Genomic DNA, 17,336 nt, shown 5'->3' with positions numbered 1-17,336 from the left:
GATTTGGTATTGGCTGATTAACTGGTTAAACTCCAGCACGATCCCAACACAAACTCTTGAGGTTCCCAAACTTTGGCTCTTGCCAATTTACACTTTATGTACTTCGTAATTAAAGAGCATAGTGTGACCCTCCATGGGGAATTTGTGCATTCCTTGCCAAATACAGAGAAATTTCCATGCTTGAGTGGCATACATATGTAAAACCCTCAATTCTGTTTAGTTTGAATGTTTTTAAGCACGGTGATGGGTTTCTGTGTGTATTATGCACCTGTTAGATCAAAAATAAAGTACTTTAGAGAAGGTAAATGGAATATTGTATCTCTGGGGTCTCGAAGTGGGAAGGGATTGTATTATTTAAAGTGTTTTGAGTAGTTCCAACTTTTTTGATGAGAGGGAAGTTTGTTTGGTCATTTGTAACTAAGTACATATATTGGTTGTACAATTTGGAAGAAACTTCTAACAGGCAAGAAGAGGTAGCCAGGGAGAGTTGTATTCCTTTGATAAGGTTTTGAGAGAGTATTTATAAATCCTGGAATGTATTTTCTCAAGTGCATTTTGCTTGTAAGATGCAGTTCTGTTGATTCTAATTTTGTGATGTGCAATGAGTGAAAACTTAAATGTATTGTGGGATGGTTCAATGAAGGGTGCTGTTTGCTGCCAGACAGTTTACTGAAGTTTAAACATGTCACCCTGACAGGAAATTGACGAAGCTTGTAAGAGGATAAAGCGAGAAATTGATGACCTGGGTCCTGAAGTTGGAGACATCAAGATCATTCCTCTCTATTCCACATTGCCTCCCCAGCAACAGCAGAGGATATTTGAGCCTCCGCCTCCAAAGAAACCAAGTGGAGCCATAGGAAGAAAGGTAAAGTGATCTGCGGGATTTACAACACGGATTCTCCTCTTGTATTTCTATTATTTATTAGCTCTACCCATTGCAGCTATGCTTGGAACCAAAGGATCCAATATGGAATGTAGATGGACACACAGACAGACATTTCATCTTTATACTTACCTGGGAGTACTACTGTGGGAGCACTCATTTTGGCCATGCTGTTCTGTGAGTGGGCAACTCATTTTGTCGTGCTGTTGCAGTCCTTTCAGCATTGAAGTGAGGCCGAGCTGTTCTTTGTTCTTCAGTTTCATTTAATGAGCCTTCTCTTTTGTCTTGCATTTTCAGTTATCCTTCATAGATTTGATTTTTGCTTAGACATCTTTATAATGATAAATTTATATTCACTGGGATGTCCTGCCGACGTGAAAGGTGCTTTAATAATGTAATTTTGTTGTTGCCATGGCTTAGCTTTGTCTGTATTCTTTATTTTGTTCCCACCGCCTCTTGGCTATGTGCAGGGTGCCACAGCGCCACAGTCAGCTGGTGCGCCCATGAAATGTAACTGCAGCAAAAAACACAAAACTGCAATACATTTTAGGTCATAGATCATAAACGATAGGAGATACCCGAAAACAAATATGCCCATGTCACTCCCAGAAGCAAGACCTTTCTGGTGTGTTGTTTCATTAGTATAGATTAAGATTATTAGTATAGATAGAAGTAGAAGATAGATTTTAGGGTGCAATGTTAGACAAGTTTCTTTACTCCAAACGGCTCAGTTTATCTAGCAGAGATAGGAACGTGGTTGCTAGTCGATTGGCAGATCGGTTTCTGGGGGTATTAATCTTTCCAAAAAATAAATACATTCTAAAATACTTAAATTGTTTGGTTACTTATTCCACAACTGTTTGTGGGATACTGCTGTGTGCGATTGGCTGCTGCGTTTCGCCCAGTCAATTCACTTTACAATATATTCTGTGAAACTCTTTGAGATGTCTCAATGACGTGATGAGGTGCTATATCAAATGCAAGGATTATCATTGTGTACAGAGAACTTGGCTGGGTACAGCATTTTGCAGATTAACTTTCATGATGTTGCAGAAATGTTTATGATCCAGATGCATTCAGGTTGTGGCTGTGGCTGAAGTTGGGCACTCTGATGTTTTTCTTTTTGCCCGTGGAAGAATATCTCCCCGCAATCCCTCTCTGCTGCCCTGAAGTCCCCTGAACGTCTCCCTCTCTGGCCCACCTACCGCACCAGCCCATCCTCTGCATTTATAATAATAATAATCCTTGCATTTGATATAGCGCTTTTCACGTCAGGAGGACATACCAAAGCGCTCACAGAAAACACTGTAAAGTGAATTGACGGTATATTTGTGGGCGAACGCGGCAGCCAATTGCGCACAGCAATGTCCCACAAACAGTCGTAGATTGAAAATGGCCAATTTATTATTGATTTTGTTTTTTTGGAGGGATTATTATTAGGCTTTCCTCTCCTCCATTTACTCTCCTCCACAGCACCCTCTACAACACACATGACGCCCTTGCTCCCCTCACCTCCCGAACTACTTCCTATTCTCGATCCTCACCTTGGTTCACCAGCAACCTCCGCTCGCTCAAGGGCTGGGTGCGGGCTGCTGAACGCACTTGGCTAAAATCTGACCTAACGGTTCACCGGCACATTTGGCTGGACCACATCAAAACCTACCGCTCCGCTCTCACCTCGGCCAAATCGTCCTTCTACTTTAGGTTAATCTTGGAGGCAGCCCCAGCCTCCTGTTCTCCATCACCAACTGGCTCCTCAGTCCGCTACGCCTCGCAGATTCTTTCCTCCGACTCCCACTGCGAGGAAATGAGTCCAAAATCGAGGGAATCCACGCAGCTGTCACTACGCTCCCAACTTCCACCCTTTCCCTAACCCCCACCCACACTCTGACCACTACCTATCCCTCCTTCCACACCTTTGAACCTGTCACCCCCTCCTCTGTCATCACCACCGTATCCTCCATGAAGTCCACCACCTGCTCCCTGGATCCCATCCCCACCCCTCTCCTTAAATCCCAGCTCCACCTCCTTGCCCCACTACTCGCCGACATCATTAACCTCTCCTTGTCATCTGGCACTGTTCCTACCCCCTTCAAAACAGCCACTATCACCCCCACCTTGAAGAAACCTTCCCTTGACCTATCAGCGCTATCAAGCTACCGGCCCATCTCCAACCTCCCTTTTCTGTCCAAGGTCCTTGAGAGAGCCGTTGCCTCCCAGCTTCGCGCTTTCCTCTGCTCCCACTCCCTCCATGAGTCGCTCCACTCGGGTTTCCGTGCTGCCCACAGTACTGAAACTGCTCTGGTCAAGGTCACAGATGACATCCTGACCGTGTGTGATCAGGGCTCCCTCTGCCTCCTCGATCTCTCCGCCGCTTTTGACAATGTGGACCAGTAAATCCTCTTCCAGCAGCGCCATCTCCTCCCATCTCAACCTCCAAGGTTCTGTCCTTGACCAGTTCGCACCGCCTCCACTTGGTCTCAGCTAACGGCGTCTCCTTCAGCCCCCGCGCTGTCTCATGCGGCGTTCCTCAGGGCTCTGTCCTCGGTCTTCTCCTCTTCACCCTCTACTTGCTCCTCCTTGGTGACATCATCCGCAGACATAGGGGTAAATTTCCATAAGTATGCGAATGACACCCAACTCTATCTCTCTGCCTCAACTCCAGGACTACTGGCGTCCTGTCCTGGACGAGGGACAACTTACTCCAACTGAACGTCAGCAAGACCGAGGCTCTCCTGATTGGTTCACGCCAGTGCCTCTGCACCTCGGGCACTGGCAGCATCACTGTTGCACACTCAACCTCGCTAAGCTAGTCAGGAACCTGGGTGTTTTGCTTGACCCTGAACTGTCCTTTCTCCCCCACATCCGCACCATGACTGGCACTGCCTATCACCACCTCCACAATATTGCCAGACTCCGCCACTGCCTCACCCCTCAGGCTGCCGAAACCCTCACCCACGCATTCTTCACATCAAGGCTTGACTATGGGAACTCCCTCCTCATCGGCCTTCCCAACTCTTCCTTTCGCAGCTCATGTACTTTTGGGCACCAGGCTCCCTGACCCCATCACTCCCACCCTCACCCGACTCCACTGGCTCCCCTTCCCTCAGAGGATCAAATTCAAGATCCTCGTCCTCACTTTCAAGGCCATCTATGGCCTTGCCCCCTCCTACCTCTCTGACCTGCTGACTCCCTACCAACCTGCCCGCTCCCTCCGTTCCTTGGTCTCCGGCCTGCTCCATGTCTCCCACCCGACCCACCCTACCATCGGTGGCCGAGCTTTCAGCCTCTCTGCCCCCACACTCTGGAACTCCATCCTACGTCCCTTCGCCTCACTTCCTCCCTTGCCTCCTTCAAGACCGGACTCGATACCCTCTTCAATCATGCCTTCGGTCGCCCTCCCACCTCTCTGCCTTCCCTCATCCCTACCCCACTCCTCCCCCATGCTCGGGTCCTGATCCCTGACTGTCCAGGGCCTCAGGGACGTCCTCCCGACGTGAAAGGCGCTCTCTCAACGTAATTTTGTTTTTGTTTAATAAGAATGAAAGTTGCACGACACTCATGTTGATACAAAATCAATTTTTAAAAGTTACAAACTATTTTCCCCCACATTTTAATCCATGCCTTTATGAGGCATAAGAGACAGATTATTTTTTTTGAATGGAAGTTAATTACTCCCTCTCTTAAGCCCCCCCCCCATAAATACTCTCTCTACTTGTGTGTTTTTTCATGAGACACACACAACACAGCCGATGCATGAATGAGCAGAGGCTGTACGATTGGAGCTGCCAGGTCTATCTCAACATTACCTTGACGTCAGTCAGGCTCAGTTGGTAATACTTGGCTCTGCATCAAAAGGTTGTGAGTTTAAATACTATGAGCTCATGGTCAAGGTTGACTACTCCAGTGCAGCATTAGGGGAGCACTATATTGCCAAAGGTGTTGCATGTTCAGGAGAATGTTAAAGATCCTATGGCACTATTCAAAAAGCAGAATGAGTGTTTCCTGGTGCCCTCACTAACAACCCTGCATGGAAATTGGTCATTCACCTCCTGGCTCCTTATGGAATCTTGCTGTTGCAAAAGGTAATGTTAGCCTATATTTAAAAAAAGTTTACATTTATTGGCATTTAGTGCTTTGAGACATTTCACATAAGACCAATATAACAAATGCAAGTTGCTGGATTGTCAGCAGTAGTATCCCAGCATTGACTGCTTTCCTTTCTGAGGGAAAGTTCTTGACTCTTGCAGGGACCTGCAGGAATGAAGCTGGGATAAGGAACTCAATGAATGATGAGAATCATTATTGTGTCCCCTGTAGAGAGATGTGTTTTAGTGGTCCCCTGATGGCATTGAAAAGTGAACTTGAGTTTATTGAAGGTGATGAACTTAAATGTAAACATCAGCAATGCAAAGAGCTGAAACTTTGGCATTGAAAAATGGGATTTCATAGATAAAGTATCCAGGTCATCTCGAACAGATGTATAGAACTGAGCCAGGTACGCCTCTGAGTGATGTACGAGGGCACATGGAATGGAGATATGTGAGGTGTAGGACTTGGATTTCACTGTGCAGCGTAGTGAATTAAGTTGGTGGTTCCTGCTTACATGTCTATATCCATTGGGTATTTTATTATTCAAATAGTGTGTTTTGTCCAACATCTTATTTGGATAAGAGCTAAACCTTTTCTAAAATGCATACTCTATGGTTCATTTGGTGAAACAATTTGTCTGGAAACATCCAAGTGCAAGAACTGAAGAGAACATGGACATGGTTCCATAACTTCAGAAACATAATCCGATGCCAAATCTGATACCAGCCTGCAAGGAGGGGGGAGAGAAGAAGCAATAGATTTTTTTTAAAAAAATTCAGGCGGAGCTACTGCTGAAATGCCTTCAATCTGCTGAAATTAACATTGATGTGTAGGCAATAATTGAGTGACAAGTGGAACATTGCACCCGAGAAAGGGTCATTCCTACCTTTTTTTAAAAAAAATTGGTCATTAACTATTTCTTCTTCCCAAGCCAGTTACTCTAATTGTAGCACTTCTCTCTCCACTTTGACGAGAGAGAAGTGCTACAATTAGAGGAACTGGATGTGGAGTTGGTAGGGGGAGAGAGAGAAAGCAAAGAAGAAAGATTTATGCAGCCATCATTCAAAGGGAATGAAGGTTTCATTGAAGCTCTTAAAAGCAACCTCCACTACTAACTTGGTAATATGTTTTTGAAAAACACAGTGGCTGCTGAAATGTTAGAATATTTTGTAAAGACAGCAGTAAGTCTCTGATCTCTAGCATCATAACAGCAGAGACTAAAACACTTGTGCATTCTCTGAGGGATTAAAAGCCTGCTGGTGGAAGTTCCTGATTGCTTAAATGAAATCTGGTGTGACCCAAAGACATCAAGCAGTAAACAGCCTTCACTGCTTGCCTTGACTGCAGTAAAAATTTAAAGTGTAGTTGCTTAAATAAAAAAATTGGCCTGCAATGTACAGCTGATAATTTAATACCCCAGCAAGTTCAACGCTCACTTTGGATTTGCTATTTTAAGAAAAATATTCTTAAACTTTTTTTAGTGAATGCAAATGAGAGTTGTTAGATGGCAATTTTAACATATGCAAAATAAAATTTGTAAAGTGCCTTTCACATTCTCCGAGGCGCTGAACAGTCAGGGCATAATAATAATAATAATCCTTGCATTTCATATAGCGCTTTTCACGTCAGGAGGACGTCCCAAAGCGCTTCACAGAACACACTGTAAAGTGAATTGACTGTATATTTGTGGGCGAATGAGGCAGCCAATTGCGCACAGCAATGTCCCACAAACAGTCGTAGATTGAAAATGACCAATTTATTATTTTTTTTTTTGGAGGGCTTATTATTAGGCGTGTGGAGTAAGGAAACTTGCCCAAGGTTTCGCCCTGCCTGGAATTGAACTCGGGTCTCTCACTTGCAAAGCGAGTGTTCTAACCACTGAGCTACAGGACTCCAAGGGTAGGAGGGTGGCCGAAGACATGGTTGAAGTGGAGGGTCTTGAAGCATGCCTTGAAGGAGGCAAGGGAGGGAGCGAGGCGAAGGGAATGTGGGATTGAGTTCTAGAGGGTGGGGGCAGAGAGACCGAAGGCCCGACCGCCGATGGTGGGGTGGACTGGACGGAGGACATGGAGCAGGCTGGAGGCTGCTGAGTGGAGGGAGCAGATAGACTGATTAGGGGAAAGTACGTAGGAGGGGGCAAAGCCATGAGGGACCTTGAAGGTGAGGATGAGAATTTTGAACTCGATCCTCTGAGGGATGGGGAGCCAGTGGAGCCGGTCATGGCACAGATTTGTGGGGGAGAAAGGATAGTTGAGGGTTGAACAAGACACCAAGGTTCCTGACTGGCTTGGTGAGATGGAGTTTGCATCCATTGATACTGGCAGTGCCTGAGGTGTGGAGGCGCTGGCGTGAGCCAATCAAGACTTGATGATGTTCAACTGTAGAAAGTTGGCTCTCATCCAGGATTTGATGTCTGTCAGAATATCAGTGGTCCTGCAGTCGACTTTGGAGGCAGAGGGATAGAATTGGTTGTCATCCGCATACATGTGGAGGTTGGCCCTATGTCTGCAGATAATGTCACCAAGAGGGAGCATGTACAGTTTGGAGAGGACCGAGGGCTGAAGGAGAAGCTGTTTGCGGCGACAAAGTGGGTGGAGGCCGGAATGAGAGATAGGATCTGAACCATTCACGGATAGAACCTTGAAGGTTGAGGTGAGAGGAGAGGCGGTGGTGGAGATTAGAATGGTTCACAGTGCCAAAGGCAGCAGAGAGGTTGAGGAGGACGAGGAGACAGAGGGAGTCCTGGCCGTATATGGACAGAATGTAATTTGTCACCTTGATCAGGGCTGTTTCCGTACTGTGGGCAGCACGGAACCCCGATTGGAGGGGTTTGTAAAGGAGTGGCAGTAGAGGAAGGAGTGAACCTGGGAAACAACAACTCGAGGATCTTGGAAAGAAAAGGGAGGTTGGAGATGGAGTTGTAATTAGTGAGCAGGGATGGGTCCAGGGATAGTTTATTTTAAGGAGGTGGGAATGGTGCCAGTTGACAGGGAGACGTTGATGAGATCTGAGAGTAAAGGGGTGAAGAGTTTAAGCTGGGAGGTAAGGAGAGGGATGGGGATGTGGTCAAGGGAGCAGGTGGTGGGCGGGTTATAGTGGTGGTGAGAGAGGATGGGTAGACAGGTTTGAGGATGTGGAGGGAGAGATGGGTATGGGTGTGAGGGAGAGATGAGGAGGGGGTGTCGGTTCGGAGGGAGGAGGGGGCTGAACAGATCCCCTTGATTTTGGTCTCAAGGAAATCCAGGATCTCCTTGGAATTGGAGGAGAGGATGGGCGAGGCGTGAGAGGGTGGATGGAGGAGCCAGTTGGTAGTGGAGAAGAGAAGCCTGGGGTTGACCTTGGACTTTAAGATTAACTTGGAATAGAAGGACGATTTAGCGGAGGCGAGGCCGGAGCGGTAAGTTTTTATGTGGTCCAGCCAGATCTGCTGGTGGAACGTTAAATCAGATTTGAGCCATGTACGCACCTGACTCTTGAGTGAGCGGAGGTGACTGGTGCACCAGAGCAAGTTGTGTGATTCGGGAGGTGAGGGGGCAAGGGCATCGAGAATGGTGAAGAGGAAGTTGTGGAGGATATGTTGGTGCGTGAGATAGGTCAGCGGGGAAGGAGTACAGACAACTCCAGTGCAGCGGTGGGTGGGGTGGAGATTCTTTCCCAGGGGTGGTGCGTGCCATCCATCTAGGAGATGGATGTGGGTTGGGTGGTGGTGGGGAGAGGGATTGAGGAGTTGAGGGGGATGAAATGGTGATCTGAGATGGCTTCATCGGTGATTGAAAGACCTGGGTTCTATTCCCGGCAGGCCGAAATGTTGGGCAAGTTTCCTTACTCCACACGCTTGTTTACCTAGCAGTAAGTAGGGACCCGGTTATTAGTCAATATGGGGATTGCTTTTGCAGGGATAATAATCTTTCAAAAAAACGTGATTTGGTCACTGAATCACAACTGTTTGTGGGACACTGCTGTGCACAATTGACTGCCGTGTTTCGCCCACAAATATGCAGTCAATTCACTTTACAGTATATTCTGTGAAGCGTTTTGAGATATCTGGAAGCACTATATCAAATGCAAGGATTATTATTATTATATTGTGAGGTCTGATGCCGGGTAACCACCAGGTCAAGTAGGTGACCATGAACGTGGATGGCACAGTGGATGTGGAGGAAGCAGTTCTGTGAGGAGAGAGAAGTCGGTGGAGATAGAGCAAGAGAGGGGTGAAGTGCAGATTGAAGGAGGCGTTCAGAACAGAGGCAGAGAGAATCTAGGATGGCGAAGATGTCAGAGATGAAGGTGGGGGAAGTGTTTGGGGGGACGATAAATCAGGAGAATGTTGAGTGAAAGGTTGGAGGGATGGTAGAGAGTAAGATGCTCGAAGGAGGGGAACGAGTCGGAGGAGAAGGGAGATAGAGCAAGTTGAGACCTGGAGATGAGGGCCACACCACTGCCATGGCGGTTAGGACGAAGGGTACGGTGGAAGGTATAGCCAGATGATGTGGTCTTAATCAGAGGGAAGGTGTCACTTGGGTTGATCCAGGTTTCAGTGAGGGCCGGATATCAAAGTTTTCATCAATGATTACATCTTTGATAGCGAGAGCCTTGTTAGAAAGGGAGCGGACATTCTGTAGGCCGATGTGGAGGGGGCAGTTGGCAGAGGAATGTGTGAGACGGGAGAGGGTGGTGGGAGGTTAGGGAGGGTGGGAATGTGGATGAGGGAGGAGAGGTTAACCACCAATATCAGTACAAATTAAACCTAAGACAGGTTTTATTCCACACACCTGTTTATCTACCAGTAAGTAAGAACCCAGTTGTTAGTCGATTGGCGGATTGCTTTCTGGGGGTAATAATCCGTCCCAAAAAGTGATTAAAAATAATAATTTTGTCACTCAATCCACGACTATTCGTGGGACACCGTGCAATTGGCTGCTTGGAAAAATGTGTTAACGCTCTTAACATTGCTGACTGAGCACATGAATGTAGGGCGGGAGAGAAGATGAACAAAAGCCCGCCCGGCCAAAGTCTGGAGGTGGGCTTTGAAAGTGGGGAAGGGAGAGTGCACGTCGGATCAACTCTAGGACTGTTGGTGGTGAAGCGGATAGAGCGGGGGGCATGGAGCAAGCTTCGCTGAGCAAAAGCAGGGTCTGGTTTGGTATTTTCTATTGTACAGCTTAAAATTTATAATTTAAACATTGCATATCTATTAAGTTCTACTGATATTTCTCGTGACGATGTTACAACAGAATTGATTCAAATTTATATCGTGCCTTTCCCGTTGGGAGAATGTCTCAAAGTGCTTTACAAAGACTTGAGCAGGAGCCTGAGCCCGAACACAATAGGGTAGAGAGGAAATGAGCAGGAATAGTTACTTAACATTATTAGTTGTCATGTCACATGCTGTCTTGCAAAGGTTCTCCCACCACATTGAAGCCAGATGTCTGTCAGATAGTTGAGAAGGGAACTCTGAGGCTTGGAGCTGCAGCTGCTGGAAGGCGATACCTGGAGTTCAAGTTTATGAACCCGTGTTTATACATCCAGGGCTTGGAATCCACCTTGATTGGTTTGCACAGATGCAAGCAGCTACTGCTTAAGATTCGCACCTCCCAACTGGTGGAACCATCACTCAATGGGATCGAGGGGGTGTTTAATCTGTGGGCAGGAAGATGGTGCCAATGCGCTCACGCATTTCATGCTGAGCTGTGTTACTCACCACAAAGCTTGCAGGAAGTTCCTGGTACGTGCCATCCATCTAGACAGCTGAAACCCATGCTGGTCAGATGTCAAATGACCAACTAGAGCTGAAGTGGCTCCAAGGTGACATGCCTGGCAATAGAATGTCAGAATTGAGCCATCCTGCTGTGCTGATCACGGTAGTTGAGTTCCTGAGCCAGACAGGTTTGCAGTATTCTAGGGCACTGCGGATGACAGCACAGCCAGTCTGCTCACCGGCTGGACCAATAGAAATCTGTGGCTGCGATTTTCCCCGGAAACCGTTACAAACGACCTCCTCCTTTACAAACACCCACTTCAACAAACCTGCAAAAATGCAGTATGCTCGGCCCCGAGCCTCTGTATCTGTGTATATCTGGAATTTCCATGTGTAGGTGGGATGCATGGAACTATGGTTTGAATATTCTTACGCTTGGCATGGGTTTCTCCATGTGTCAGACAACCGGATGACCCAAAAAAAAACATTAGTTATGGTGCTTGATAAGCACAAGACTAAACATTTTTGTACAGCATCTGCTGGGTGATTAAATGCACCAAGGAAAACTGATAGTTATGAAATTCACAAGTAGATGATTGACGCAGAATGAATCTTACCCTCTTTTACATATCTACACCCATTTTGAAGCCCTGCCACTATGCTATATTTATCTGCATTTTGTTTGCAATGCAAATCAAAAATGATTTTACTTAACTTCTACATCTGCTATTTTTCCTTTTTCCCTTTAAACAATGCAAATTGGCTAATGTTCAATATTTGTCCATAAATTTTTACCAACATTTAATCTAGTAAGATTTATGCGCAGGATTTTATGAAAATTGCTTCCCTCTGTGCCTTGTCTCCTAAAGAAAGGCATTTTCTTTAGGAGACAAGGCATGGAGTCCTGCAGCTCAGTGGTTAGAGCACTTGCCTCGCAAGCGAGAGACCTGGGTTTGATTCCTGGCCGGGCAAAATGCTGGGCGAGTTTCCTTACTCCACATGCCTCTGATTCCTTGCAGTAAGTAGGAATCCGATTGTTAGTTGTTTGGTGGGTTTTCCAGGGGTAATACTTCCTTATTTTTACAAAAAATTGGTCACTCAGTCCATGACTGTTTGTGGGATACTGCTGTGCACAAATGGCTGCTGTGTTTCGCCCATAAAATATCCTGTCAATTCACTTTACCGTATCCTGTGAAGCGCTTTGAGATGTCTCGAAGCTGTGATAAAGCACTATATTAAATGCAAGGTATACTATTACTTTGCTTGCTTTCTTTCCGCTCGGCTCTGACTCTTCTGAATTTTGCAAAGTGGGCATTATTCGTGTTTGACTCTCATCTTACATGGTTTTTGAGGGGAGGGGGAATCCCGGAAATCAGTTTGAGTGGGAACTTTGTTGCTGCTTCTTTTCCTCTATTACCCACCCCCCCGCCAGCTCAGCTGTGCTGGAGGGCTGCAGCAGATGCACATATTTCTCAGACCTTGATGATCTTGCCCTCTGTTCTGCCCAGTCTCTACAATTAGGTACATGTTCATTACAATCAATCTTCTAATAGTTTTTCGAGTAAGATTAACATTAGTGCCCAGGTTCAGAGGATCAAAGTTCTACTATATTAGGATTGATGTCTGCTATCTTGAGAGTTCTGAGAGCTTTTAGTGATATGATTTCAATATGACCTTGTTTTGAAGATCAAACTCTTTGTGGTTAGTTATTTACACTGAAGTGTATGGTCGTGTGATGGGGAGCTACCAATTTCACAAAGTGCAGAAATGCTTCCCGTTGGGATTTAAAAGTCAAAACATTTATACAGTGATTGAAAATAACAAAAAATTTGAAGCAAATTATTTAAGCCCAAAATTTGAAGTAGTATTTTTTGTATCTAAAAGAAATGCAATGCCATAGTTTCAAATGTTTGTGCCTGTGTTGTCTTCTTGGTTTCTTGACAAAGAAAGAAATAATGGCTCCAAATTATTGTCTTTGCCAAATTGCGTTCATTGACAAAACTTCAGGAGAATGACTATAATTTATTTTGGCAACTTTGGACTTATCTAGTATGTTTTATGTCTTCATTGAATTTTCCAGCGCAGAGGTAGACCAAATTGGCCCCACATGAGTTACTTAATCTAATTTCACTCTCCTATATAATCACTTGGTCTTAATGTTTACACTACGAGGTGCAAATTTGATTACATTAAATATAAAAACTGGTGCATTACAGCACAGTATAATGCTTCTTGGTAGAGTGCGAGTCCGCTTGCATGTGGGTGCCTTGTGCACCTGTGGTTACCAGAAATACAGTACATTTTTGTTTTATGGATGGCTTCTTGTGCTGTTGCCATGTACAGGAAATCGGATATGACATCGGCAGTGATCTGACCTTGATGACCTGGAAGTGGGATTGGGGTATCTGCAGGGTCTCATTTTTTATGGACTGAAACTACCACTTTATAATGGGGTTGCCTGAGCAAGATAGTTTATTGCCTTTGAGTGTATCTTCAGATTTATGGGTGACCTGTCCTTCGACATAGGAATACAGTTGGAACAGAAGTGCTTACTTTTATATGTATAATTGAAAGATGGGTATCTTTCTTTTGCTGAACTGGATGATGTCGTGCTTACTTTGTAATTTCAGTGCAGCTGTTCTTACCTCGAAATGGTATAGCCATTGAATGCTAAAGGACACCTGCCATCTCAATGAACCTTATTTTAGCCAAGTGAATGGGTGTACACTGTTCAAGTTGATTAATTGATGAGGTCACTTAGATGCTGTAGCTTGAAGCATTGGTACAACACTGCTGAAAATGGTTATTTTATGAAGCAGAACAGATTTTTTTTGAAGGTCGTCACTTGCTGAATCAATGTATGTGCTTTGGGCTCAGCCTGATGCACAGTAATTGCTGTTCCTAGGAAGCTGCCTTGCATGCAAAATTGATGAAAGCATCAAAATCTTTGACTGTGTACAATGAGTAGTCTCTTCAGAACATCTTTCAGCATATCCGACCTGTAGTAAACTCATCACGACTTCCTTGAGTTAAATTTAGAAGCAAAACTTGCCCCCTACCACTGCAATGAGTCAGAGCCGAAGACTTCATCACTACCATCGTCAGTGTTGTGCATTCAGGCATTATGTGAGCTCTTACGTAGCTGGCAGAAATGCTGGGCCAGATTTTCTTTTCTGGAAGAGATATTTTGTGTTCCTGCAAATCAGTTAGCAGTAGTGTGATAATTACTTTTTTCAAAAAAAACTTATTACATAAGGACAGTTTGGGGTGTTGCAGAAACCCTTGGTGACTTGAAACCTCAGACAGAAGATCTTAGCTTCTTCTAAAATTATAAGAGATTGAGGGAAATTAATGAATTTTCATCAGGTTTATTCCTACTGGTGGGGGGCGGGAGAGAGAAAGTGATCTGATTTGGTCACTTGAAATATGTCTTACAAAATTTTGCATTGGTAGATATGGTTTCCCTGAGAGAATTTGGGAGGTTTGAGATATTAGAAAGAGACAAAAAGGAAAGCTCTCTTCCTGGTGTACTTGGTGATGTACATGGTTGCCATTTGTCTGCTAAGCTGTTTGCCTGTTACAGGACAGACAATCCATAAAATATATTGGTTGATGTTGTACTCCTGGTACAACACAAGACTTGTTACACATAAATGTTCTAAACCTGCTTCTCCCCCCAAACACATGCGCACAGGCAACTGACCCACATTGTGTGTGTGTGTGTTGTGTGTGTGTATGTGTATTGCAGGGGAAGGAGTCATTTTTGGGGAAGGACAGCTTAAGTCTGCTGGAGTGTGTGTATATATAATATGTGTGCACTCACACCACGACTGGATTTCACTTTGCATTAATCAGGATCTAACTTGTGATGGACCTTTGCAAGGTTTCAGTTTTTTTGCTATGTGACAAACCTGGCAAATGTGTTTTGGATGCTAATAACATTATCCAAAATACTTGCTGAACATTTCATGAATTATAATCAAATATGAATTCTTGTTGAAAGATAATTTTCAAAAAAAAGAGTGTTGCATCTTATGTACATTTGTAGTTGTGCAATGTTTAACGATGAATAGCATCACAGAACAAGGGAAGAGCATTCCTAACGCACTTAATTGAATAATAAAAGAGATACCATTTCGGAAAGCTTGCCAAATTTACTGTCTGGGGCTTACCATTTTTTTAAATTGCATTTGACCATGGTAATTGATGCTCCAAATGTTTTACTGTGCACAGATGCAATTGGTACTCCAGTATTTTCATGCAGTAGATGATTCAGAAGTTTGCTTTTGTACAGTTATAATTTTCCCTGCAGTGGGACATTCAACTTATTAATTTTTAACTTGAAAAAAATACTCCTTTGCAGCAGCACATATGGCAACAACAACAAGATTGCATTTATAGAGCGCCTTTCACGTCGGAAGGACATCCCAAGGCACTGGACAGTTGAGTCGGGACCCGAGCAGTGGGGAAAATTGTCAGGGTGAGGGAAGGGAGGGAGGAGGGAAGGGAGGGAGCGAGGAGGGAAGCTGAAGGCACGGTTGAAGAGAAAGGTCTTGAGACCGGCCTTGAAGGAGGAAAGGGAGGAGGCAAGGCGAAGACAGATCATGTCAGGTTTGGCTTTTGTTTTGCATGAAGTTCTATGAGTGGGAAAAAAAAACATGATTTAAACAGAATGCAGTTGAGGCTTATGAGCCTTAGAGAGCGACTGGAAAACTGTTGTAAAACTGTAGAATGCAGGTTCAGGTTATGTCTCAAAATGTCATTGACATTTTCAGAATTCTCAGTGCTGTTTTCTAGAGAAATGCTGTAGGTATTTCTTCTGATGTGCATAAAGTAACTTGCTCAATGAGGAAATTAGGTACTGCATACGTTTCCAGATGGTCTTGTAGAAATAAGGGTGAAATGCACTTTTTCTGATGAGGAAAACAAACTAGATTTTTATTTTGCTTATATTGGATGTCAGCGGTTTGTGTCAGTCTGACTCAGTTGATAGCATTCTCGCCATCGACTCAGAAAGTTGTTGGTTCAAGCCCCACATCGGGACATTGAACTTGTGCAGTCCAGGCTGGCACTCAAATACAGTGCTGGGAAAATGCTGCATTGTTGGATGTGCTGCCCTTCAGATGAGAACTTTAACAAAGGTCCCGTCTGCCAGTTCAGGTGGACTTTTAAGTTTACATGGCACTATTTGAAAAGAGAAGGGAGTTCTTCTGGAGAGTCCTGGCCAACAATCTCCCCAAATAAAGTTAGTTGTTTGCTTCATGGCTGTGTGCAAGACACTGTTATGAGCAAATCGGCTGCTGAGTTTGGCTACAAAATACAGTCTCTATACTTTACAGGATATTCTGTGAAGCACTTTGAAAAGTTCTCCCGATGTGAAAGTCGTTCTATTAAATTTAAGGATTATTATATCGATTTAGCTTCTTTATCGAGTTGATTGCCCCAAAAGTGGGCATCACAAAATGAAAAGTTAAGTTATTTTTAACTTAAATACTCCTTTGAACTAGCATATATGGCAGATCATGTCAGGTACTGCCTTTGTTTTGCTTCGAAGTGCTAACAATGAGGGGGCGAAAAACGTAATCTAAATAGAACGGAGTGTAGGCTTCTAATCCATACAGCGCAACCGGAAGTAAATTGCTAAACAGTAGGATGCAGTTGCAGGTGATACTGAAAAACAGGTATGTATTACAGGAATGTAATCCCATGAGATGTTAAAACCTATAGCTATAGAGGTGACATTCAGGCTTTCTATCGGCGTCATGATATGCAGCATCTGATTTTAACAAGACCAAGACTATTTAAATGAGTCTCCTTGGCTCTCGTCAACATCTAAAATCACACGGTTTTCACTTCCTCCACCTACCTGACCTCCCCCTAAAACTCTCCGAACCTGTACCCAACCTAGGCATCAGGTTCGACCCCCAATTATCCTTCCTCCCCCACATACGGTTGCTCACCAGCACCGCTTTCTTCGACCTCCGACACATTGCCCATCTCCGCCAATACCTCACTCCAAAAGCCTCTAAAACCCTGGTCCATGCCTTTGTCACCTCTCGGCTGGACTACTCTAATGCCCTCCTCGCCGGTCTCCCCTCCACTACCATTCATAAAATCCAGGTCATACAAAACTCTGCTGCCTGCATTCTTACCCGCACCAAACTCCACTCCCCGATTACCCCAGTCCTTGCCAGACTGCTCTGGCTGCCTATCCCAGAGAGGATCGACTTCAAGATCCTCACCCTTGTCTTCAAATCCCTCCACTCCTCTGCACCCCTCTACGTCTCTGACCTCTCTCCTCACAGCAATGCCCGTTACCTTCGCTCCACTGGGACTGGCCTCCTTGTCCCCCAAGTCCTCCGCTCCACCCTCTGCAGCCATGCCTTCAGTCACTATGCCTCGAGGCTCTGGAACGTATTTCCTCACTCCCTTCGCCTCGCCCCCTCTCTTCCCACTTTCAGGTCTCAGCTTAAGACCTTTCTTTTCGACCGCGCCTTTGGTCACCTTCCTCCCCCTCCCCTTGGCTCAGCCCCAGGATCCGTTACTGTGAAGTGCTCTGAGATGCTGTCTGGTGTGGAGGGGGCTATATAAATCCAAGTTGTTGTTGTTATGCAGCGCTGTGTCGCTGTATCGCTGCATGACACAGCGCTATAATAATCAGGA

The 17,336-nt window shown here is 45.0% G+C and overlaps 1 protein-coding gene across 4 annotated transcripts in view; it reads left to right on the top strand.

The window, feature by feature from the left end:
* dhx15 (DEAH (Asp-Glu-Ala-His) box helicase 15) overlaps window positions 1-17,336 on the top strand; it is a 75,687-nt gene that overhangs the window by 32,136 nt on the left and 26,215 nt on the right. For all 4 annotated transcript variants that reach the window (XM_042341036.1, XM_007889046.2, XM_042341043.1 and 1 more), the window contains exon 6: window positions 698-865. In XM_042341036.1, the coding sequence (XP_042196970.1) occupies window positions 698-865 (168 nt within the window). The remainder of the gene's footprint in view (window positions 1-697; window positions 866-17,336) is intronic.

This window comes from Callorhinchus milii, unplaced genomic scaffold, assembly GCF_018977255.1.
Source record: "Callorhinchus milii isolate IMCB2004 unplaced genomic scaffold, IMCB_Cmil_1.0 Scaffold1, whole genome shotgun sequence".
NCBI lineage: Eukaryota > Metazoa > Chordata > Chondrichthyes > Chimaeriformes > Callorhinchidae > Callorhinchus > Callorhinchus milii.
Note: the sequence above shows the minus strand (reverse complement) of the source record. Positions and strands in the feature narration are given on the sequence as shown.